The 25,698-nt window shown below is 40.8% G+C and overlaps 1 protein-coding gene across 5 annotated transcripts; it reads right to left on the bottom strand.

Moving 5' to 3' along the window:
- Nucleotides 1–1,283: 1,283 nt before the first annotated feature.
- PRPF3 (pre-mRNA processing factor 3) lies at nucleotides 1,284–23,881 on the bottom strand. Of its 5 annotated transcripts, none has more exons than XM_030325612.2 (16): nucleotides 23,749–23,881; nucleotides 21,023–21,212; nucleotides 19,436–19,566; nucleotides 17,307–17,453; nucleotides 14,831–14,914; nucleotides 14,413–14,633; nucleotides 13,448–13,754; nucleotides 12,162–12,328; nucleotides 11,341–11,420; nucleotides 9,494–9,637; nucleotides 8,370–8,469; nucleotides 8,083–8,196; nucleotides 6,920–7,038; nucleotides 6,552–6,635; nucleotides 5,176–5,237; nucleotides 1,284–2,182 (listed from the first exon to the last, which is right to left on the bottom strand). In XM_030325612.2, exons 2-16 carry the CDS (start codon nucleotides 21,165–21,167, stop codon nucleotides 2,036–2,038), a joined length of 2,052 nt encoding a protein of 683 aa, XP_030181472.1. In that variant the 5' UTR covers nucleotides 21,168–21,212; nucleotides 23,749–23,881; the 3' UTR covers nucleotides 1,284–2,035. The 5 variants fall into 5 exon arrangements, with proteins under 5 accessions (XP_030181472.1, XP_030181474.1, XP_030181473.1 ...); XM_030325614.1 differs by lacking the exon at nucleotides 23,749–23,881 and adding an exon at nucleotides 23,626–23,707; XM_030325613.1 differs by lacking the exon at nucleotides 23,749–23,881 and adding an exon at nucleotides 22,490–22,599.
- Between the last annotated feature and the right edge of the window lie 1,817 nt (nucleotides 23,882–25,698).

Genomic DNA, 25,698 nt, shown 5'->3' with positions numbered 1-25,698 from the left:
TATGGGGGGGGGGGGGTCAAGAAAATTTAAAAACAACAAAAAACATCTGAGGCACAGGGAGATTAAAGACTTATTCAAGGCACAGTTAAGTCTCACTACACTTTACAATGAATAATTGTATATTATAGTATAAATATTCCTTTTAGGCCTTATGCAAATAAATATTTTCGAAGTTGTATATAAACTACTTACACATTATTGTGATGAATCCTTTAATAAAGCAAAAATATTTCTGTAACAATGAATTTTTCCCCTGGATTTGCTTAAATCAAGTAGTATCAAAAATGAGTTTAATTCTCTAGCTCCAATCTCACAGAATCAGAGAGGATTACTAGCAAGCACCCAGTTCATTGCTGAGTCCTGGCAAGCTTTTCAGATTTCATCCTGCTCCAGGAATAGTTAACCTCACCTGTCTGGATTAAAATTTACTTACCTCTAAAATAGAGAGATCGTACTACTCTTTCCTTATGGCCTTTAGCAGTCCCTTCTTTTTCCATCTCTTCTATTCTAAAGCTCTCTCACACTGCCTTAGAATTGGAACTCCAGGACTTCAAACACATAATTTTTAAAAAAGGGTTAATTTTATAATGCAGAATGTTTTAACTTTTTTAAGTGTTTATTTGTTTAATGTTTATCTTTGAAAGAGAGCAGGAGAGGGGCAGAGAGAGGGAGACACAGAATCCAAAGCAGGTTCCAGGCTCCAAGCTGTCAGCAGAGCCCAATGTGGGACTCAAACTCACTAACCGTGAAATCATGACCTAAGCTGAAGTCAGATGCTCAACTGACTGAACCACTGAGGTGCCCCTTAATGTTAATTTTTTTTTGAGACAGAGAAGGAGCGTGAGCAGGGGAGGGGCAGAGGGAGGGAGACACGGAAGCCCAAGCAGGCTCCAGGCTCGGAGCTGTCAGCACAGAGCCCGATGCAGGGCTTGAACTCAGAACCACGAGATCATGACCTGAGCTGAAGTCGGACATTCAACCCACTGAGCCAGCCAGGTTGCCCCAGAATGTTTTAACTTCTGATCAAATATCCATTTTCCAACACTATTTCCTGGTAAGCTCCAACTAGAGGAAGTTATGGGAGCTCTAATGGCTCCTGTGTTTGATCCATTCCCTCAAAAGGCAACAGGAAATTAAAGTGTAGATCTACTAAGAATTTTGGACTTGAATGAATACTTATGCTGACCTCAATACTCCTAAAATCAAACCAGAAACATCAAGTTCTTAAACAGAACCACATCTAGTCAGATTCCAGGAAAAGAAAAAGGAAACTACACACTGTCTTTTAGAAAAAGTGTTTTTTTTGTTTTTTTTTAATTAGTAAAGAGAGGATATAGGCTAAATTCCTGAATCCTTTTCCATTTTACAAACTGACCCACAACATCCTCCTTGGATTCTCTGTGTCCACTTCACCACAACACGTGTTCTCATTTATGCACCTTCTGAGGAAATGATTTCCTGTCCAGACTACTTAGCCCAGACCAGTGGCAATCTACCTTGTGACTCTACTGAAGGTTAACAGATGGACACTCCTTGTCCTACCCTCTTTCACCCATAACACTTTGGGCTCCACTCCACTCCAGGAAAGCAGGATTTTTTACTCCCACTTGTTCCAAGATGAGGTCAGAAATTTCCATTAGACATCAAAAATACATATCCTCCCGTTCATCCTTCCATTCATCCTTCCATTCATCCATTTACATATACATAGATATCAATGACAAAAATTTTTTTTCCACAGCAATTGCTAGAAGTTAGGAGAAAAGATCACCTGAAGACCTAAACTCCAATACCTGTAAGTGTGTGAAAAATATCATACCAACTTTAAAAATAACTCTTTAATCATATGCACATGAGGGGAATAAAGGGCAGCACCAGGCTGACTGGGGAAGGGTGTAAGGTATTTTCCCTTTGTCCCCATGTCAGCTTGGCACAGTTCTGAAATCACACACACAAGTGGAACTGGTTTGGGAAATAGAATAAGAGGACTGAAGAGACAAAGGCAGGAAAAGAGAGGCAAGGGCTCGCAGTAGTTTCAGTCGGTGGACTCCAACACAGATTCACTCAGAGCAAGGTCCCAGTAGTGTTCAGCCCCATGCTTTTTGAAGTGCTCTCGAGCCATGTTCTCTGTAGGGCACTGTTTGAATTTCATCTCCCCAAAGCTCCGGTCTTTGGCCGTACCCTGGGAAAAAGACAAAATTTATAATAAAAACACTTAAAAAAAAAAAAAAAGATTTACTTTTAAGATTTTTTTAAAAAATGTTTTTTAAATTTATTTTTTGAGAGAGAGAGGGTAGGGAGGCAGAGAGAATCCCAAGCACAATCTGCACTGTCAGCACAGAGCCTAACATGGGGCTCAGCCTCACAAACCATGAGATTATGACCTGAGCTGAAATCAAGAGTCAGACGCTTTAACCCACCAAACCACCCAGGTGCCCCAAGATTTTTATTTAAATAATCTCTATATCCAACACGGGTCTTGAACCTACAATCCTGAGATCAAGAGTCACAGGCTCTACCGACTGAACTAGCCAGGCACCCCAAAACACTGCAATTTTTTTTTAATTCTTTAATTTTTAAAAATTTAATTAAAAAAAAATTTTTTTTGATCTTTATTTTTGAAGGATAGAGAGAGACAGAGTGTTGAGAGGGTAGGGGCAGAGAGACAGGGAGACACAGAATCCGAAGCAGGCTCCAGGCTCTGAGCTGTCAGCACACAGCCTGACGTGGGGCTCGAACCCGTAAACCACAAGATCATGACCTGAGCCGAAGTTGGAGGCTTAACCGACTGGGCCATGCGGGCACCCCAAATTCTTCAATTTTTTTAACATTCATTCATTTTTTTGAGAGACAGAAACAGAGTATGAGTGGGGGAGGGGCAGAGAGAGAGGGAAACAGAGAATCTGAAGCAGGCTCCAGGTTCCGAGCTGTCGGCACAGAGCCTGACACAGGGCTCAAACTCACAAACTGCAAGATCATGACCTGAGCTGAAGCCAAACGCTCAACTGACTGAAGCACCCCAAAACACTGCAATTTCTAATGTAAATCAGATATAATATACTCTTTTCTAAACCCTAATAACATGTGTGTAGCAATGTAGTTGAACGTGATTTTATGTTAAAAACTATTTTAACCTCCATTCCCTTGGATATTTGTGAGTCTTCATGAATTTATAGGCATAAAGGTTTCAGGTTTTTTGGTTTTTTTTTTTTTTTTTTTTACTGAATGGAGGATGAGAAAGTCTGTGCTCTGATTGATACCTGGGTGGAAAAGCAAGTCAGGAAGGACTATGGAGGATGAGATGGGATGAACTAGTTGCCCACCAGGCCTCTACGACTAGAGGACCTTTAAGGAAAGAACCAGAGGCTAAAAGGACTCTTTCCACAAGACCCAGTAAGACTGTATACAAGCAGGAGGCTTTGGGGTCCACTGACAAACAAGAATATGAGGGTGAGGTGAAGAGGGGAATGGGAGCAGTGAGGGGGGTACCTGAAGAGAACTACAATAGAAAAAGATACATTACTGGGTGTAACCACATTCTCACCCAAGGCACCAACAACAATGAAGTCATAAAGTGCTATCTCAAGAGGCTTTCAGGGATCAGATTCCAATAAGAAGCTAGAGTAGAACCTGGCTTGTTTCTGAACCTGAGATACAATTCCTGTGGACTCTCAAAGGTAACTGAAAGAGATGAAGGGGGTAGGATATTAAATATCCAGGATGCAGGTCAGGTAGTTATTATAGCCTAATTTTGTATGCATAATAAATTGGAGGAATCTGGGATAAGATAGAAGAATACACGAAAAACAGTAAGAATTGCCTATAAAGAGTGGTCTTAAAGAACTGGGGAAATTGGAAAGGGACCATTTCAGTAAGTGCTCTTCTGTGTTATTAGAATTTAATAGGCATTCACTACCTTTGAAATAATATAATACTTTTATAATAAAGAACTAGTTACTAAATGAGTGCATTAAAAAAATAAAAGATAGGGGTGCCCGGGGTGGCTCTGTTGGTTGAGCATTGGACTCTTGATTTCAGCTCAGGTCATGATCTCATAATTTGTGAGATTGAGCCCCATGTTGGGCTCTGTGTGTTCTCTCTTTCTCTCTCAAAATAAATAAACTTAAAAAAAATTTTTTTTAATTAAAAATATACATGCACTCAACATACATGAATAAAATGAAAACATTAACTCAACACAAAGGTAGAAGATATTTACAATGTAAAAAAATGTATTTTGGCGTGGGAATAAAAGGATTACTGCAACACATTAGGTTAAGGAAATAATTACTAAAACAAAATTTAATGCTTCCTGGAAAAATAGGATGGTATTTTATATGCTCACAAACAATGAACAATCCTTATTTCACATCTTGGCCTGAATAAGCATATGTATTCATTTATTCTTCAGAGCTAATACTGGTTCAGGGTGCCTGGCTGGCTCAGTTGATAGAACGCACGACTCTTGATCTCTGGGTCATGAGTTCAAGCCGCATATTGGGTGTAGAGCTTACTTAAAAAAATAAAATTTTAAAATTAAAAAAAAAAAAAAAAGAAAATAAAGAGGAACTAATATTGGTTCGTTAAGATTTCAGGGATGAAGGACCTGTATAACCATAAAAAAATTGTATTTTACAGAGCACTATTACATCATAATCTAATTCTGGTCTCAGAAAACTGACAAATAGAAAAAGGAAACAAAATCCACATTTTTGTAGACAAACCAACAGTAATTGATATTAAGTGTCTTGCCCCATTTGAGCAGCTAGTAAGTGGTAATGCCCAGACTCCCAACTTTATATTCTTAAGTCTAACACTTCTTTCACTATTATCCAGACAAAAAAAAAAAAAAAAAATTCCCAGTGATTCATCTCCCTCTTTCTAAGTCTCATATCCATGACTGTGAAATAAAACAACTCAGTCAAGAATTTATATTCTTGCCACCAGTTTTCCATACTCTTCCCCAGATGGCATATACTATACACTCATCAATTTAAAATATAGTCAGGAAGAATCTGCTGCTGAACATGTAACAATGAATTCCAAAAGGAAACATGAACTACTTAAGGAATCAATCATTGCTTAGTTTTACCATTCCTTTGCTCCACTAGAACAGTATAAACAACCAGGAACTAGCTGAAGTTCTGCTTCAGTGTTTAACAAAAGATCACCTACCTCCCAGACTAGTACACATTTGTTGGTTTTCTTCACAGCTTCCTCATCAGATTCCTCATCATCTGGAAAAGACAATATAGCTAAATCTTGCTCTAGACTTAGAGACCAAGATTTAGGTTCTAAACAAAGAGTATTGAAGTGTACCCCAATTCTTTTAAAATATTGTTCCCCTTTCCATTGTATCAGGGTCAAATGTCTTCTGTTATCTTTATTTCCTGTAAATCAGACTGAAAGTTCCAAACAGAGATACTAACTAATTCAACATTTACTGAGCACCTAATAAGTGTCAAGAGCTGCACCAGATACCAGGAATAAGGAGATAGAGACAAGGAATCAACAATAAAAACTTGTCCTAAGCACTTTGAAAACCAGGCCTCAGATGCCAAGACAACAGAGTCTGTTACTAAGGAGTTTGATCTAATGGAGAAGGAGGGCAGATAAAGCAAATGGAAATATCTTAGAAACACTTGTAAAACAAAAGAAAATATAGGGCAATTATAGTGAAAAGTGTACTTTAAGTAAGGCATGAAAATATCTTAACTAAGGACACAAAATATAAAAGGGCCAAAGTTAGGAAAATTAAGAAAAGTATGACTCTCTGCACATGTTAAATGCTAACCCAGGTCTGCAAAGGGGAGAATGAATATGGATGGAAGAATGATGGTCAGAAGGGTGTCAAATATATTTTATACATATATAAAATTGGGCAAAAGAATGAAAAGTATGTATGTGTATATATGTATGTGTGTGTGTGTGTGTGTGTGTGTGTGTGTGTATAATTTTGCCTTCAACCCTTTAAAAATTTCTTTCAAGAGGTGCCTGGGTGGCTCAGTCAGTTGAGTGTCCAACTTTGGCTCAGGTTATCATCTCACAGTTCGTGGGTTCAAGCCCCATGTAGGGTTCTGTGCTGACAACTCAGTCTGGAGCCTGCTTCGGATTCTGTCTGTCTCTCTCTCTATCTCTCTCTCTCTCTCTCTCTCTGTCCCTCCCCCACTCGTGCGCTGTCTGTCCCTCTGTCAAAAATAAACATTAAAAATAAATAACTTCTTTCAAAAAATAATATAGACAATGCACATATAAAGTGCATAGTTTGCTGAATTTTCACAAACTGAATAGACTCCCATAACTAGTGTCCAGATCTGGACAGACAGGGAAAGCAGCTGGCAGAAACACCCTGAAGGCCAGGGAGAAGAATAACATGCACATCATCACGTAATAAATATGTAGGCATGAATGTCTACATGTTCACAGTCCAAACGGGTTTTTCTACAATTCCTAAACATTATCTAGTGTGAGCAAGTGTCAGTGGGAGGGAGTAGATGAATGGACAGAGTACCACCCCACCTCCCACTCCATCCCCTCTAACCCCCATTCACCATCTCCCTTTGTGTTAGATGTCTGTTCATCCCACTTTATCCGATGCAGCATAAGACGCTTAAATTTCTTCTGGGCCTTGGGGCCTGGAAACAGAGAAGGAGAATTTTGCCAGAGTTGTAGATGATGATGAAGTAGAAAGAACCTCTGAGCTCATCTGATACTCAGCCATTAATGTGGTAGTTGAAGCAATACCAGGAACTACATCTTAGGTCCTTTTGCTCCAATAAACACAGAAACAGAGGCCCAGGATATTATACCCAGGTATGGCTCTAAAACTCTATCTTTTTCTCCTTTCTCCCCACCATGCTAATCACTTCAAAGCCTAGGGTTGTGTGGGGACAAGTCTCCTTCAGTTTTTCAGACTCACCCCCTTCCACTACTACCACGTTGACATCCTTGTGCAGTACCACCACCCCTGTCAGGTACAGTTGCCCAGCATTGGCCTCAATCTTGAACTTCTTGGCTGGGTTGCTCAAATTTCGAACTCTGGAGAAGGGAAAGTTTAGTTATGGCTTTTGTTTCAGTTAGCATCAGTAGCTGCCTGAATGGAATGGCAAACAAACAGATGGATCCAAAATGGTTTTCTCTCTAAAAACAAAAATCTGCGGAGTAAGTAAGCAAATACACTAATGCTTGATAGGTAAAATCAATGAATCTAGAAGTAATCCCACTGTCTTATACTTCAAAGACTAGCACTGTATATACCCAGAATAAACAGCAGGTAATCAAAATTTACTCTAAGGAAAGAGATATTTACCATCATCCAAAAAAATGTGTAAGCTAATTGTTCTTGACAGTATAAAGATCAACAAATTCTTTGCCTTCTAGATGCTTATAATGTAGTCAGAATGCTACTCATGGAAAATTTCTAGAAGGCTACATGAAAAACTGTTAGTAGCAATTACCTACAGTAAGTGGTACTAAGGGTTCAGAGAGTAGGGGTCTTGTTCAGCAAGGCCCTCCTGTATTGTTAGATTAAAAAAAATCCTCATATCACTTTCATAGTAAGGAACGAGTTATTAAACACTAGCACGTTTTAAAAAATGGAAGGAACATATGCACTCAACATAAAAGAATAAAATGAAAACATTAATTCAGCACCAAGGTAGAACATATTTACAACATATTAAATATATTTTGGAGTGGGAATAAGAGGATTACTGCAATACATCAGGATAAGGATATAGTTACTGAAGAAAGAAACTTTTAATGCTGCCTGGAGAAATAGGGTATTTTCTGTTCCACAAAGGATGAATGATCCTTAGTTCACATCTTGGTCTCAACAAGTATATTCACTCATTCATTCTTCAGAAATAGTACTGGTTCACTGAGAAGCCCCCAGAGACAGAAGAGTAAGTCTTTAATCCTCATCATTATAAAAGCTTTACTAGCTCCTGATTCACGTTGGGGTCATTAGAAGTGAGTAGATATTGATATTAGGAATGCTTTAGACCACAGTGATTCTGCCTCAAGCACTTGGAAAACTTTTGGCATTTCTAAGGGAAAGGCTGGCCCAGTTTGGACACCTACCTATATACAGATATGTGTACCCCCTGTGAAATGTCTTCTTTAAGCTTTTTAATTTTCTTGACCTTTCTCTGTTCTGCTGTAAGTTTTCGGGCAGCGTTGGCCTCTTCATGCGCTCTGTCGTGACAGGAAGGACATCCACAAGTGAGAAAGGCATTGAAGATCAGAGGCAAAGCTGAGGGAAAGAGAGAGCAACGGAGGACTCTCCCCTCCCTCCAAATATGGATCCCCCCAGAAGAGTCTGGGAAAGGTACTTGCCCTGGGTTTCCACCCAATCCCATGGCACTTACTTCTGTCTTTTTGCCATCTGAGCTCTGACATGGGCTTCTACCTTCGTTGGGTCTTGAACAGCTTCTGTTCCTAATACTCGCATCAAATTTGAAATTCTCACTGCAAGTGGAGAGAAGATTAAATTAAATTTCCAGCTGGCATAACCTGGCACCTCTTCTCTATCAATTCATAACTGTTTACCTATTTCAAATCCCTGCTCAAAGCTCACTTCCTCTAAAAACCCCTACCTTGAAAAGCCCATCCAAAGAACTCAGCATTTGTAGAAAGTCACATAATATATATAGTTGGTATACATTTATTTACACTGCTTGAAAATTTACGACAGATAAGGAGTTTTATTTCTTTGGTATTTTTCACTCTGATCACAACATGTAGTGAAAAATCCTGAACATAACAGTGCTCACGCAAAATATTACTGAATGATAACAAAACTACAGGAGTCAGGTTTAACAATATTTTCATTTTTCAACTATAGAATTACGTACATAACAACTGTGCAAACAGTGCAACTATTATCTTCATGAATTTCAAGACCATTATTCTTTCAGGAAGATCAGAATATGATATATTTTTATACTTAAAAAAGAAAAAGCTTTAAATGACCTCTACAGTGAATATGTTGATCTGTCTTTAAGATTTCATTTTATTTATTTATTTTCTTAAATGTTTATTTTATTTTTGAGAGAGAGCGAGCGAGTGAGCAGGGGAGGGGCAGAGAGAGACAGAGGATCCAAAGCAGGCTCTGTGCTGACAGCAGAGAGCCAAATGCGGGGTTTGAACTCACGAACCATGAGATCATGACTTGAGCCGAAGTTGGATACTTAACTGACTGAACCAACCAGGCACCCCTAAGATTTTATTATTAAGTAATCTCTACACTCAACATGGGGCTCGAACTCACAACCGCAAGATCAAGAGTCGCATACTCTACTGACTGAGCCAGCCAAGCACCCCTATGTTGACCTGTCTTAGCCAGATTGTAGAAAATTTAGGAAAGAAAGAAAATAACCAATGAATGATTCTGAGAAACAGAAAGCACTCAAATATCAAGAGATGCAAATGTTCCTCTGGAATTACACAGATAAACTTAACACCCTTTCATCCCTGCCTCTAAGATATGTACCTTTGGGTTCTGGAGGAGGCATCAGGCCTAGCCTGACTTTCTCTTGTAGTTCCTTCTGTGCTTCCCTCCTTGTTTGCCTTCGGAGTTTCTTCTGTTCCTTCTTGGTAAGATATACCCCCAGAGTAACTGGTGTGTCATTGTCAACTGCCAGGTAGAGAAATAAAATTACAAAAGCAATAAGCCTATTAGAAGGATGTAGGTGACTATCAATCACATTAAAAGAAACTTTAAGTGTTATTAGTTATTTTTAGTTTGTGATAGTATAGCATTTTACTATCTATCTATCTATCTATCTATCTATCTATCTATCTATCTAAAAGGGTGACGGGGGGAGGAAGGGGGCAAATCCTAAGCAGGCTCCACACTCAGCATGGAGCCTGACATGGGGCTTGATCCCACGATCCTGGAATTATTATGACCTGAACTGAAATCAAGAGTCAGATGCTCAACTGACTGAGCCACCCAGGTGCCCCAGTATATTCCGTTTTTAAAAAACATTCTTATCTTTCATGAGAGTGTTCTAACTGTTTTTTCTTGAAGTAGTTGACTGCTTTAATCAACTGAGAAGTGGCAAAGACAGAAAACAAAATTAGAGCTGCTCCAGTTGCTCTGCATGAGGATTTGGGGTAGGTGGGGCCAAGATAATGAAATTTATAATTTTAGAGTTACAGGAATTAGGGAAAATCCTCTGGACTCCCAAAGCAGGTTTACTCAACTTTTAATTTTTTTAATTATTATTACTATATTTTATTTATTTTGAGAGAGAAAGCACAAGTGGGGGAGGGGTGGAGAGAGAGAATCCCAACCAGGCTCTGCACTGTCAGCACAAAGCCCAACGTGGGGCTTAAACCCACAAACCACGAGATCACGACCTAAGCCAAAGTCAGATGCTCAACGGACTGAGCCACCCAGGCGACCATATTATTATTATTATTATTTTTAAAGTTTATTTAAGTAATCTCTATACCCAACATAGGGCTCAAACTCATGACCCTGAGATCAAGAGTCACATGCTCTCCTGACTGAGCCAGCCAGGGGCTCTGACAATTTTTAAAAACAAATAAAATCCCTTACGTTCTTCTAATGATCCACACTGATGACAACTAAGTAGACTCTGGTTAAGTAATGAGTATCTTTACATTACACAACATTACATAACATTACAATGATTATCATATACTATATTATCTCAAAGTCCCAATCTATTCTTCTAAACTTATTGGAGTTATTGGCAAGCAATATCTGTTCATCCCAAATATGATGAAAGTGTTAAAATCTTTTATGATCTACATAATTCTTGAAGAAGGCATTATCAACATTATCTCTATATGTGAGAAAGTTCTGTGTTCTAAATGACTTACCCAAGGGATTCAGCTAGTTAAAAACACAGCTGCAACTAAAACCTATCTCTTCTGAGTGAGCCAACAGGCTTTTGCTACAAAGATGATCAAGAGAGAAGAAGGCTGAAGACAAAGACGACTGAAGGGCAGTGGTGTACAAAACTGGAGTTGGGAGTCAAAGATGAGAACGCTTTTTAAAACCCAACTTGTAATATACTTCAGTTGAAACCATCTCTAGGTTAGGCCTCAATGCTCTAGACCTGCACTGTCCAATACTGTAGTCACAAGCCACGTACACTATTTAAACTAAAATTATTAAAACAGAATAAAATTTAACATTCAGTCTCTCAGTTGTATTAGTGCAACTCAGTTTTCAAATGCTCAACGGTCACAAGTGGATAGTGGCTACTGCATGGACAGCACAGAGAACATGTGCTGTCCATTGTCACATGAAGTTCTATTGGATAATACTTCTCTAGAGCCTTGATTGAGTAATCTAGACATTACCTGGAGGGTTCAGTTGGGCTGGATGTTCAACAAGATTTGTGATTCCAAAATAATCTTCTCTCTTGGGATTTTCCTCTGTACTAAAATTGGAGGAAGAAGGGAAAACAGGATATGTGGGTAGAGACAATTCTAAGAGAGAAGGAGTCTCAGAAACACAATGAAAAAATGCACTCTCCATAACATTCTAGCACCTTTTAGTGTGCATATCCACAACATGTAATTGTATTACACATAATTTTCAAGATGAGAAAACTGGGTCCACTAAGGTTGGACATACAATCCACATCAGTCACTCTCAACCTTTTTCTACCCTAATATCCCTGATGGATGGATGCCACATTCTTTCACTAATAACAATAACTCCCTGGGACAGTGGTTGACAAAGGAAGGGTTAAGGGGAAAGACTGAGATACAGTTTCCTAAAGCCATGGATCAGAATTATAGAACGGATATAATTAAAGCTCTCCAAGTGTTTCTCAAATGATTTCATTCTTTCCCTCATCAATTAAGACTCCTTCCTCTCTATTGTAGGACTGGATCTTTAAGAAATGTAAAAGCCTATTATAGGTAGCAAAAAAAATAACCACGTATAACAAAAGCAAATATAAACTTACATCCTTTCTCTTTTAGATCATTTGTGCCTTTTCCTTCCCATGTTAACCTTAAAAACTAAAAATAACTTATTCAACATATTTACAAATATAAGAGCCTGTATATGGCTACCTATTTCACTAGGATTTCATAATTTTACTTAATGCATGAGTATTATCTCTCCCAATAAAACTCTAGCCTTATTAAAAGGTATTAACTAACAAACTCACAGGTCAAAGCCATTGGGGATGATGTAAGAGTCCCACCACTCAATTTCAGGGATATCTCCTTCCTTTAGTTCTTTTTTAGGAGCAATGAGGGCCAGCCTAGTGGAAGTATGGATGCCTGTTTTTCGAGCTGCCTGTGAGATCTCTGCCTGCAGCTTCTCCAGTTGAGCCTAAAGACAAGATAAACAAAGATGGGAAGATAAATTGGAGTCACAGAAAACAGGGAAATAGTAGAATCCCAAATTTTAAAGTACTCCCTTGTTGCACTCTTTATGCCTAATGCAAAGAATTCATAACTTCTGAAAACTTAAAAGAAAAGAGGCATTCTACTTTATCCTTTACTTAGTTGATTTACATACAACTACCCTTATCACCATCCTTCACCCCACAGTGTGTGCCTGCGGCAAACACACAGAAATGGAATTCTATGAAAACTCCATTCTGAGAATGAAAACAAGAAGCAAAACTCACCGGATATAGAGTCAATTCAACTCTCAAGGTGTATGGATTATCTGCAGTAAATGTTATATTACCAGGCTAGCTTTCCTCAATCACGCAGAGGGTTCTGAATTGTTTCCCTCCACTGTCTGTATGTGAATTTTCAAAGTCAATTTTATTTCCACTTAAGTAGAATGGAATTAAGACAAATCAGCTAAAATTCAAGTATCCCAGGAATAAAGTAGTTTAAAAATTAGTCATTGAGGGGCACCCTGGGTGGCTCAGCTGGTTAAAAGACTGACTCTTGATTTCAGCTCAGGTCATGATCCCACAGTTTTGTAACTTTGAGGCCCACACCCGGCTCTGCGCTGACCCTGCTGAGGTTGCTTGGGATTCTCTCTCTCTCCCCCTTCCCCTGTTTGCGCTGTCTCTCTCAAAATAAATAAATCAAAAAGAAATTAGTCATTGCTTTATTACTTGTGTATCTAATTGCCTAAAACTTTGAGAATTGAGTTGGCAGTATTTTAGGACTGCATTAAATTTCCTTTGTCACCTTCCTACCTTCTTTGAAGTTCTAGGTTATATTCTTTTTTTTTAAGATTTTGTTTTTAAAGTTTATTTACTTATTTTGAGAGAGACAGACACCGTGTGAGTGGGGGAGGGGCGGAGAGAAAGAGGGAGAGAAAGAGCATTCCAAGCAGGCTCTGCGCTGGCAGTGCAGAGCCCAAAGCGGTGCTTGAACCCACAAAGCCGCGGGATCATGACCTGAGCCGAAACCAAGGGTCAGATGCTTAACCGACTGAGCCACCCAGGCACCCCTGAAGTTCTAGGTTATATTCTAAACCAGATACCTTTGTCCGTAATCGTTGGGCAATCTTCTCAAATTTGCCCTTGTCATGGAATTTAAAAGTGCGTCTCTGGCGCTGGGAAGGGGCAATTGAGACTCGAGGGTCAAAAAAAGTATTAGACTCCATGTCTTCTGATGGCTTTTCTTTTAGCTGTTGTTTGAACTGTTCCCTTTTCACAGCACGAATATTCGCCTTCAGAGTGGGCATGCGATGTGTCAGCTCAATCTCTTTGCCTGTTGCATCTACAGTGCGACCTTGCTCGTCGAGAATCAGTGGTGTAGGTTTAGTTTGATCTTTTAACTCCACCTTCCTGAGAAACAGCCCACAAAGAAATAAATGCCATATGGGACAATAAATAAGGCAAACAAGAAACAAACAGAAAATGAATCAAATCAAACCAAACAAAGAGAACTAGGTTACACACAATTCTAGGGAACATAAACCCATCTGTGAAGAGTAACACCGTGACTGAAAACATCAAACTGAGTATGTGAGTACAGAGTAAAATCGGATGAAATGAATTTATATATTACATTGATAAGAATTTGCAAGCCTATCTTCACTCCAGAATTTCTGAATCAGACATAGTATGCCAAACCAATTGTAGGCGCTAAAAATAAAGTCTATCGTCTTTATCCAGTTGTAGAGAACTCTCAGATCTGGTATCATTCACTGAGGTCTAATGGATATAGTTCTGAGTTAGGAACCAGGAGACCGGTTCTATTCCTAGCTCAACAACAGATAAAGAATCTTAACCTCAGTTCTACCAATTATAAAAAGAAGCTAATAAATTCTGCCACGAGCAAGCTAAGAGAATTCAATTGGTATTTATTAAGCACACGTAAGAAATATGAAACTGTAAGAAATGATTTAGGTTCCTTGGGAGAAAAGGATCAGTAACATTCAAAGGTATTTATTGCTTCTCCAGCTTCAGAAATACTAAGGGGTTCCACGAAACAGATACTCACGGGGGAGCAATGCCCATGGCATGGAGATTGGCCAGGCCCACCATGTTGGCGTTGCCAATGAGCCCTGGCTTCAGTGCCAGCTGGGCTTGGATGCGGGCTTGTAGTTCAGCTGCTTTCCTCGCCTTCTCAATGGCATCATTCATGAAAGTGGCAGCCTGGGAGGGCTGAATAGTGTTGCCAATTGGAAGTCGCTCTGGCTGGGAAGAAGAAGGAGTCTTTGGCTGTGAGAGAGGAGAAAAAAGAAATCAGAATCAGAAGAATTAGACAGGCGGACAGGTCACACATGTAGACTGGTAGATGGTGGCATGGAACATGCAGTGACCTTCCAAACTCAAATGAGTGGATAGCAAGAAAATGAGAGTGGATGGCAAGAAATTCTTTGCTAAAGAGTCATTTCAGAGTAATCTGAGCACAATACCTGAGGTGTAGGGGGGCTAATGAAGCTCAGCTGTTTTTTCCTCTCCTCAATTTGCCGTGTTGCTGCCTCCATCATCTGTTTGATCTGCTCTCGGTGGGGGGGGGGGGGGGGGGGGAATTAAAAAACTGTTAATATCTCTTTTTTATTTCTCCTATACAGATTCGTAAACACAAAGGGCTTTTCAGGTCTAGAGAACTAAACATTTTTTGAATGAACCCACCATATTCTGCCTGTACCACAGGCTACAAAATTCAGTAAAGAAAAGCCTACATAGCTGAGCACTGAAACATTTCAACCCATCTTCCTCAAGCAGGAGTGGCATGGTAGGTAGTAACATAGCTTGATGATTAAGACTCAGGTTAACAGGGGCACCTGGGTGGCTCAGTAGGTTGAGCGGCCGACTTCGGCTCAGGTCATGATCTCGAGGTCCATGAGTTTGAGCCCCGCATCGGGCTCTGCGCTGACAGCTCAGAGCCCGGAGCCTGTTTCAGATTCTGTGTCTCCCTCTCTCTGACCCTCCCCTGTTCATGCTCTGTCTCTCCCTGTCTCAAAAATAAATAAAACGTTAAGAAAAAAAAAAAAAAAAAAAAAAAAAGGACTCAGGTTAACAGAAACCTGAGCTTGAATCTTAACTCTGCCACTTAATGCTTATGTGACACTGGACATGGTATTTAATCTCTAAAACTCCAAGTGCCTAAAAAAAGGTAACAACAGACCTACCTTACAGGGCTATTATGAGCATTTAAACAAAACTCTTGGCAGAGTCCACATAAATTATACTTTTAAGTTTATCTATTTAATTTTGGAATCTCTACACCCATGGTGGAGTTTGAACTCACGACCCACAGATCAAGAGTCACATGCTCTTCTGACTTGAGCCAGCCAGGAGCCCCAAATTATCATACTTTTGATGAATTCCTGCTTTGGGTAACTGGAGACAACAATGCAAAGATCTGTTTCCTATCCCGTGTAAAATACTTCTTCTGTCCTAAAGAATATGAGAATAACCTTTGAGAATACAATCAAATAATTCTTGAATTTTCCAAAGGAAACCTTGCTGTCAAGGTGTTTCAAGATATATTTTTAAATTAATCACACACAAAAACAATTTTTAATGTTTATTTACTTTGAGAGAAACAGAGGGATAGGGAGAGAGGGTGGGGCAGACAGGGAGAGAGAGAATCCCAAGTAGGTTCCTTAGTATCAGCGCAGAGCCTGACATGGGGCTTGATTTCACAACCTGAGCAGAAATCAAGAGTCACATGCTTGAACAACTGACCACCTAGGTGTCCCTAATTTTTCCTTTTCCTTTTTATTTTAGAGCCAGGGGCAGGGCAAAGGGAGAGAGAGAGAATTCCAAGCAGGCTCCATGCTCAGTGCTGAACCGGACACAGGTCTTGATCCCACAACGCTGGGAGCTGAAATTAAGAGTTGGATGCTCAACTGACTGAGCCACCCAGGTGCCCTAAAGTTTATTTTTGACATCTTTTTTGTGTGATATATTTACATAGTTCAAAATGCAAAACAGTACAAAAGAGTATACTGTGAAATCTTCTGCTCCTACTCTCTATAAAGCACCAGTATCTTTCCCTGCAGAAATATCATATATAAATATATATAAGCAAATTCATCCACCCACCCACACACATATATGTATATATTCTGTTCTTCTTCCAAGAGACTTTAAACAGCACAAGAAATATTTATTATATATGTAGTACCAAAATTGTTTTAAGAAAGCCCATTTTAGGGGCACCTGGGTGGCTCAGGTGGTTAAGCAGCTGACTTTGGCTCAGAGTCTAGAGCCTGCTTCAGATCCTATGTCTCCCCCCTCTCTCTCTCCCTCACTCCCTCTCTGTCAGTTAAGCGACCGACTTCAGGTCATTTTCGTAGGTCTGAGCCCTGCGTCAGGCTTTGTACTGACAGCTCAGAGCCTGGAGCCTGTTTTGGATTTGGTGTCTCTCTCTCTCTCTCTCTCTCTCTCTCTGCCCCTTCCCTGCTCATACTCTGACTCTCTCAAAAATAAATAAAACATTAAAAAACAATTTTTTAATTAACAAAAAAAAAGAAAGTCCATTTTAAAAACGCAGATAATTCTTATTAAAAACAAGTCAACTTGAAATTATTTTAGTGGATTATAGCATGTCAGCATTATATTTGGAAATTCTCCTCTGTCATCAAGCTGAGTTCTGATTAGTTCAATAATTTTCTCAATGACCCAACGAGGTAGACAACTGGGCAAATAATGTATGTAACACCCTTGTTTGCCACGTAACAGGTGCTTGTAAATGTTATTTCAATAGCCTTCAGGTGGAATACTCCTAGTTAAACTGAGAAATGATAAAACATAGAGCAGTAAACAAAAGTTTCCCAATGCTAAATACTAATTCAAATCAAGGTCATGATGAATCTGGACCCCTGCATGTCTCACTTCTTCAGCTCATAGAATCACTGCTTTCAGTCCCTAATTACTCACCTGGAGCTTAGTCAGCATGCCAGGACTCTCTGAGGGAGGCCCAGGGATCACTTCAGGCTCCTCTTCCACCTCCTCAAAACGTGGTATCCGTCGCTTCTTTACTCCTGATGATTCCTTGGAGATCTCAGAGTCATCACCAAACACTTCCTAAAGAAACCCAAGATGACAGAAGAGTTTTCTCCCTGCCCATGGGAGAAGGGAAGAATCATCCTAGTCCCTACCAGCATTTTGTAGCTTTCCCCAGAGTCCTTTAGACCCTCCACCAAACAGACCATCTCACCCAACTTCATCGTTCTCCTACTCCAGTCAAGCAAATTTCATCACCATGTCCTTATAAATGTTCCCATCTCAAGGTCTTTGCCAATACTACTGCCTACATTTGCAATGATATCCCTCAACTTTTTCCACACCCCTGTTCCAAGTCCTGCCTAAAACTCGCCTCAGGAAGTTTTCCTAATAATCTCATCTCACTCTGATCAAACTGTTGTTTCATATCCTCTTAGCACTTAAGAGCTGGGTTCATATTACATAAAATTACATTGTTAATATTCTGTTTGCCAAGTGTTAAGTCTTCCAATGTTAGTACCTTCTCCCAATTAGAGTCTAAGCTCTTTCAGGACAGGGGTTTTCTCTTTCTTCTTCAGTATTACCCAGTAACACTCTGTTCTCATCAAACAATGGGAACTCAAATATGCTGACCAATTTGCAAGGTGAATTTAACAGGACCAAGAGTGGCCAACCGGAAGGGACAACGGGAAAAAGCAAATGTACACACCGGTGGTAGGCTTTGGGTGACATCCCCTCTTCACTAGGAGGGCTCGTGTTTTGCAAGGACATATCCTCGGCCAGGGGCGAGCGCTTCCTGGAACTCCTACAGTTCAAGAAAAAGGACTCTCCCATAATATATTGTGTGGGGTGGGGACCTGAACGGACCAAAATGGGACCCGTATCCCAAAGCTACCTAGATACCTCATTCAAGAAACCATTTTTATCAATCCCACCCAATGTAGTCACTTCATTCACAGCATGCCTCAGCCCTTACACAGCCACATGCCCTATTATAGCATTAATTTCACTCCACAGATCTGTGCAAATCGTGGATTAAGCATTCCCACGTAAACATACCAAATTCAACATCAGTCTGAAACCCTACAGTCATCTCTAAAATTTATATGAGACTGCTACTTAGATTTTGTAATTTGTGACTATATTCTGTTGTGCCCTTCCTTAAATTGCAAATTCCTTTAAGGCAAGGACTATTTCTCATTCCTCTCACCACCCACGATGACTTAAACACAAAAGGCACATGACCCTCTATTTCTCTCGGTTCTACTGCCTGGCCAGGGACCAAGCAGACATTGCTTATTCACTCTTTGTGCCCCAGGAAAAGCAATAGGATAGCCAAGGTATCAAATGCACTTTGGAAGGTTTGATGGGAGCCACAGAAAAGACTTTTTTAAAGCAAAAGAAAAGAGATAGAGAAACCAGCCACCTGACGCAGCTACTACTGAAAAAAGGCATGACCAATCAGCAACTACAGAATAAAAAGTGAAGGAAGTAAGACAGTAATGATGGTCCTTTTAAGTAGTCCACTCATGGGGCCAGATGACCAGCCATATGCTATATAGCAAACAGCAGGCTCTCAAGACATACAGTAAATAATAATTTTTGTTAGGTATCCCATCTACAAGTCCACTGTAGAAAAACCTCTAAAAGGAACAACAGGGAGGTTTACAACAGTGGAGTCACATTCTGAAACATCTATTAGGTATCAAGTAAACCAAAACATAAAACCTTAGAGTAATCAATTTATAGGTAGTAGTAAGGGGGGGCGGGGGGGGGGGGAAGGAGACAAAGGGAAATGTAAGAACTAAAACTCCTAACCGTACGTGAAAAAGGACAAAGCTACCAATTGTTTCCCTGAAGTATTTCAACCCATGAACTTACGTAGTTCACCATCATAAGATGGTGATAATACAAGCTCACCTCCTCTCCTTTAATGTCTTAGTATCTCTCTTGAATATTATGTATTCTAATATTAAATACCAAAGTGTGAGTCAGGTAAGCTTAGCAAATTTATTACCATTCAAAACACTCCCAAGCTCATCAGGTAATTAACTGTAACCTACCTTTAGCTCTCGTTTTCTGCTCCTGTCACTGCTAGACTTGGAATGTCTAGAGCTCCGGCCTTCCTCCACAGCCTCAAATAGTTTGTCCACAAATCGGAGAGTAGAATCATCAAGAAAAGGTTTCAGATGGTCTGACAGGAAAAAAAGAGGTGGTAGGGTTGAAAAAGTTAGAGTACAAGGAGTGAGTGGGTAGCTCAGTTGGTTAAGTAACCGGCTCTTGATTTCTGCGCAGGTCATGATCTCATGGTTTTTGAGTTTGAGCCCTGCATCGGGCTCTGATGTGACAGTGCAGAGCCTGCTTGGGATTCCATTTCTCTCTCTCTGCCCCTCCCCTGCTAGCACACACAGGCTCTCTCTCTCTCTCAAAATAAATAAACTTAAAAAAAAAAAAAAGACAAAGTAACAGTACTTAGTCCAATATTAGGCATATAACAGACACCAACACTGGAATTTTACCTCCAGGAGGGAGGGAAATGTTTTCCTAAGTTCTTTGTAGGATTCCCATAAATCCTCTTATATTGAATGACCTTGCCCTATGAGGTAAAAATATAGTTACAATTTTTTGCAGTAAGAAGTAGCAAAGCCAGAGCAATCTATTCAGGTTGAACATCAAAGTTAATGATGAATAATCACCCTAACTCTTCCCAAAGAGCAAGCTGGAAGAGACTACTATTAACAAATTCTACCTCCCTCAACTTTTTTCATAAACTTGGTTTAGTTATCACTCTGAACTTGAATCTACCCATCTGACTTTAGCATATTTTTTCTTTCTTTCTTTCTTTTTTTGAGAAAGAGAGAGCGAGTGAGCCCCCACAAGCAGGGTGAGAGGGAGAGAAAGAATCTGATGCAGGCTCTCCACACCCAGTGCAGAGTCCGAAGCAGGGCTTACACTTACAAACCGTGAGATCATGACCTGAGCCAAAATCAACAGTCGGCCACTTAACCAACTGAGCCACCCAGGTGCCCTTAGCATCTTTCCTAAGTAAATATAACTTAGTTGATTCAACTGACTTGACATTGGTCAAAGGAAGTCAGTCTGAGATTCAAAATATGTCATAAATGGGGTACCCAGTTGGCTCAGTTGCTACAGCCAGCATCTTGATCTTGAGATCATGAGTTCAAGCCCCACATTGGGCATAGAGCTTACAATTAAAAAAATAACAAATAAAAAACAAAATATGTCACAAATAGTATTAAAAAAAAGGGAAAAAGCAAAATTAGTCACTTAGGCTATTTCCATCATAATGCAGGAGAAAATAATATGTGGCCTAATTTTTTTTTAGACACTCCCAGCAGAGAGAATTTGGGGAAGTTCAAAGCAGTGTTTGGGATCCTGCTATAAGTCAAAAGATTCATAAAACAGGGGCTCCTGGGTGGCTCAGTCAATTGAGTGTCCAACTTTGGCTCAGGTCATGATCTCGAGGTTCATGAGTTCAAGCTCCACATCAGGCTTGCTGCTGCCAGCCTGTCAGCATGGAACCTGCTTTGGATCCTCTGTCTCCCTCTCATTCTGCTCCTCCCCCACTTGCATACTCTCTCTCTCTCAAAAAATAAAAACATTAAAAAAACATTCATAAAAGGACATACCAGCTGCCTTCTTCTTGTCCATGCCCTTCCCCACACAGTTCAGTGCTGCTGTGACCACTGTGGGCTCTGAGAAACCCAGCACCCTCTTCACTGTCTTCTCTATCCATGGCTTCAGTTCATCCAGCTCCCTCTTAGACAGTGCCATTCTTCAGGAAAGGGAGGGTAGCTCAAATGGGATTCAGTCCTGCACCTAAAAAGAAACCAGGAGAACACTTAGTTAGAGGGTAGGAAAAGAGCACCCCAAGCAATGTTTAGTGTATCAGGAATGCCCTCTCCGCCTCTCTTCCCAATCCTTAGGCAAGTTCCTGCACTTCATTTCGACCTAAATACTTTCTCTAAAACCCATTACTTAAAAGCAGAAAGAACTACATTTCATTTGCAACTCTAACTCAGTTAGGTATCAGTGGATCAGTGAAATCTGGGGAATAAACAAACCAACCCTGGGAATAACCTAGTCTGAGAAATGAGTTCCAGCTTCTTTTCTGATCTTGTCATAACAAGGATTGGCAAACATATAACCTGAAAACAAGACTGAAAAAACCCACCCAGAGGCCAGCTTCTCTTTTTTTTTTTTTTTTAATGCTTATTTATTTCTGAGACAGAGAGAGACAGAGCATGAGTGGGGGAGGGGCAGAGACAGAGTGGGAGACACAGAATCAGAAGCAGGCTCCAGGCTCTGAGCTGTCAGCACAGAGCCCGACGCGGGCTCAAACTCACAAACCGTGAGATCATGACCTGAGCTGAAGTTGAACGCTCAACCGACTGAGCCACCCAGGTGCCCCCCAGAGGCCAGCTTTTCTATCTCTCCTGCTTCCAGGTAGGCATTCCTTAACCTAGCCTTGACCTGTAGGATTCCCTTCTTTTAAGGAATGGTGGTGGGGGGGTGGGGAGGGGGAGAGAGAAAGGGCTATCCAGGTCAGCCATCCTATATTAAAGTTCATAATCCTGGGGTGCCTGGCCGGCTCACTTGTTATGGCATGTGACTCCTGATCTCAGGGGCATGAGTTCAAGTTGCACATTGGGCGTGGAGCCTACTTTAAATAAATGAAACATTTAAAAAAATAACAAATCTTATAATCCTTAAGAATGCTGTCACTTATCTCTACAGTCATATTCATCCCTGTGGGAATTCTGTACCCAGATCACGTTCTCTCATGTTCTACTCTGTCAGTTGACTTTGTAAGATTAATTCTTCACCTCAGAAAAGAAGGTCCTCATTTTGGATGTACTTTCTCTCTCTCCCTTTTCATCTTTATTCTTCTACTTTTTAGCTTAGCAGAGAAAACACTATCGTAAAGGACACCCTACAACAAATCTTTGTTATTTAATGCAAGTTAATATAATTCTTCAACATTATTCATTTTACATTTTTGATCTCCTACTTAAACAGCAAAACTCATGAGCATAGAGAAAATTTTATTTCCCTGATTTTCTCCATAAGTGCTTAAATCAATAAACTGCACTGACCTCCGTTTCCAAGCTAACTTCCTCCCAGCACTGCTACAAATCAGGGTCTCCGGTAGTCAATCTTTCAAGATGTTTTAAGACCTCTTTTCTCCTAAAAGATAGTCTGATTAATTTCTACTTTCTTGGCAGGTTTACCCTCTCTATAAGACCTGTTGCTAAACAGCATATTTAATTTTGGCATAACCATGGGAAGCCAGTAGATTAAAATCAAGAAACTAGGAGTGAAAGATTTTGTGTCTCAGGGACATGTTCTATGAATAATTCTATGGCAGCTCTATTCACCTATGTTATGATATAGTTTATAAATCTCTGTATATTAAACATGCATTACTCAAAAGAAACATAGACACCACAGAGAGTGAAGAAAGTTCACACTGAACATTTGGGTCACAGAGTTCTACTGTTTACCAGCTTTGGGGCAAGTAATTCCTCTGAGCCTCGGTCTACTCATCTTACAAAATGAGGACAATCTGCCATACCTTCATCATTCTTTATCATTCAGTAAATATTTACTGTATAATTACTAAGTCTCAATCAGTGCACTGGGTGCTGCGGATACCTACAACGGTGAACGTATCAGACAATCCTCGCCTTAACGAGGCTTACATTCCACTAGAATTGAATCATGGGCTAGAAAGCGTAAGCAATTTGAAAAGCCAAAGCAACAAATGAGCTACCACTCTATCAGATGAAACGTGTGCCCAAATACTATACTAACAAATGTATTCAACTTCAACTCAATCCTCTAGCAAACTAAACAGCCAGTGGACAAAAATAAAAGTTCCCAACAGTCACTAGCTTTGTCACTAATCAAATGTTCAACAATAACTGCCTGGGACGGGGCGGGGTGGGGTGGGGGTGGAAGAAGAGGTAGGCAGAAGGATCTCTCAATGAGCAGGTAGCAGAACCCAATCTTCTGAAGAATCCCCTTACTCCGTGTTCTTTGCTACAACCTGAGTTTCCTTCCCTCTGCAACCCCTATTCTTCTCTGCTCTTTCCCTATCTCCCACTGGCTCCCCACCCCACCTTGTCCTCCCCAAACTCCCATCTTAGAGCCAGTCTCCCCACCCCGTCCCCTTCCCGCCCCCGCCCTTTTCCTCTTTACAATCTCACTCCAACCCATTCTCCCTCAGAACCTTGTACTTCTTCGGCTTCCTTCCCACTGAACCTTCCCGCCTGGGTCCTGCCCTTGGACTGAAACCTGGTCCTCACCGCTCGGACCACTGCATATCCACCCCGGGCCCGGGGTCACTACTCACCTCACAAACTTCAGCCCCTGAGACGGAGCCCGAACGTTACACCGGAACCGGAAACCCTCCGACCGCCCTACGGCCTGCCGTCGCTACCGCCACGGCCGCCGCCACGCCGCGGCCCCCCGACATGTGACGGGGAAGGGCGGGGCCACCGGTTCGCGCAGCCGTAGTAACCATCTGCTCGGCGGCGGCGCGCATGCGTGCCCGAGCTGTGAAGTTTGCCTGTACAAGTTGCTACCTACTTAGGTTTCCCCAGCGAAATGCGGGAACTAGTTTCCTGCGAAGTTAGTGTTGCCTGAAGCAGAAATTGGGCTGCTTGCAGTACTCCTGGTGTGAAGACTAAGTGCGCTAAAAGCGGGACTTTTGCGTTCGGGCTAAACGCGGCCTCTCTGGTAGTAAGTAAACCTGAGAGTCGTGGTCGCTAGCATTATCCACCCCTCTTTAACCTTTCTCCCTTACTTAAGCGTGATGCCAGAGACTACCAAGAAAAATGAGAACATAGGAGGACTCTGAAGATAGCAGCTCCGCATTTGTTCCTTTTACTGTCTCATTCATTCACTGACATAGTAAATATGTGAGTGCCTACTACTATGTGCCAGGCATTATCTGAGAATGGATATCCCTTAATGATGAAGAACATGGGCTTTAAAGCCAGACTGTCTAGATTTGTATTCTAGCTCTCTCACTCATTAGCTGTGACATTAGGCAAGTTACTTAAGTCTGTTTCCTTACCTGTAAAAAAAAAAAATCCACTTCGTGGGGCTGCTGTGAGGACCGCAAGAATGACGGAGGGTAAGTGCTTCTCAGAGTTCAATAAAGCTTCATTATATATAATAATTAGCCAGTTGCCTCATAAATGTGTAAAAGACATCTCAAGTAATGAAAACTAAGCTTCTGATTCTAACTGCTATCCTCCCTCCCCCAAAACAGCTCCCAATCTTCATCCTCAGTTAATGGCAACTGTATTCATAGTTATGCAAGCCAATGATCTTGGAATGGTCCTGGTCTCCTGTTGTATTGGTCCTATAGAATCCACTTGCTTCTCACAGCTTCCACTACTCTCAATTTTATGCTTGGATTATTATTTTTTTAATGTTTATTTCATTTTTTTGAAAGAGTGTGAGCAGGGGGAGAGAGGGGGATAGAGGATCTGAAGCGGGATCTGTGTTGACAGCAGAGAGCCCAAAGCGGGGCTCAAACGCACCAACCCGAGATCATGACCAGAGCCAAAATCAAGAGTCAGACGCTTAACCGACTGAGCCACCCAGGTGTCCCTATGCTTGGATTATTTTAGTAGCTTCCTGCTTTCTCTCTTGCTTCCACTCTGTCCCCCTTTGGTCTCATCACGTAGGAATAAGCAGCAAACTATCTAGTACTAGAGTGGCAGGTACTGTAGTGATCATCAGAAAGGTTATTATTATTCTCTTGGTTAAAAACCATCCCTTGGCTTTCCATATCAGAGTAAAATGCCTTACAAAATCTGCCCCACTCCATAACCTCTGTGATCTCTTTACCTCACTCATTCAACTCCAGAATCCTAACCCCTTTTGTTTCTTGAACATACCAAAAATAATTTCACCTCAAGGCCTCTGGACTTGATACTTTCTGCCTGGATTGTTCTTAATCCAGATATAGGATTTGTTCCCTGAATCCCCTTCAGATTTTTATTCAAATATGACTTCAGCAAACCTTCCTGACCACCCTATTCAATTCTGAAGCCCGTTGGGCACTCTTGATTTCCCGGATCTTTATCTTTTTCCACAGTACTTCTACTAGTTCACTTATGTTTATAGCTTATCATCTGACTCCCTCTGCTAAAATACAAACTTAAAGACAAGAATCCTTGAGGCACCTGGGTGGTTCAGTCCATTAAGTATCTGACTTTCGATTTCAGCTTAGGTCATGATCCCAGGGTCATGGGATCAAGCCCCACATCAGGCTCCATGCTTGGGATTC

The sequence above is a fragment of the Lynx canadensis genome, chromosome C1 (assembly GCF_007474595.2).
Source record: "Lynx canadensis isolate LIC74 chromosome C1, mLynCan4.pri.v2, whole genome shotgun sequence".
In the NCBI taxonomy this organism is placed as follows: Eukaryota; Metazoa; Chordata; class Mammalia; order Carnivora; family Felidae; genus Lynx; species Lynx canadensis.
The sequence above is the reverse complement of the archived record's forward strand: the minus strand, read 5'-3'. Positions and strand labels throughout refer to the sequence as shown.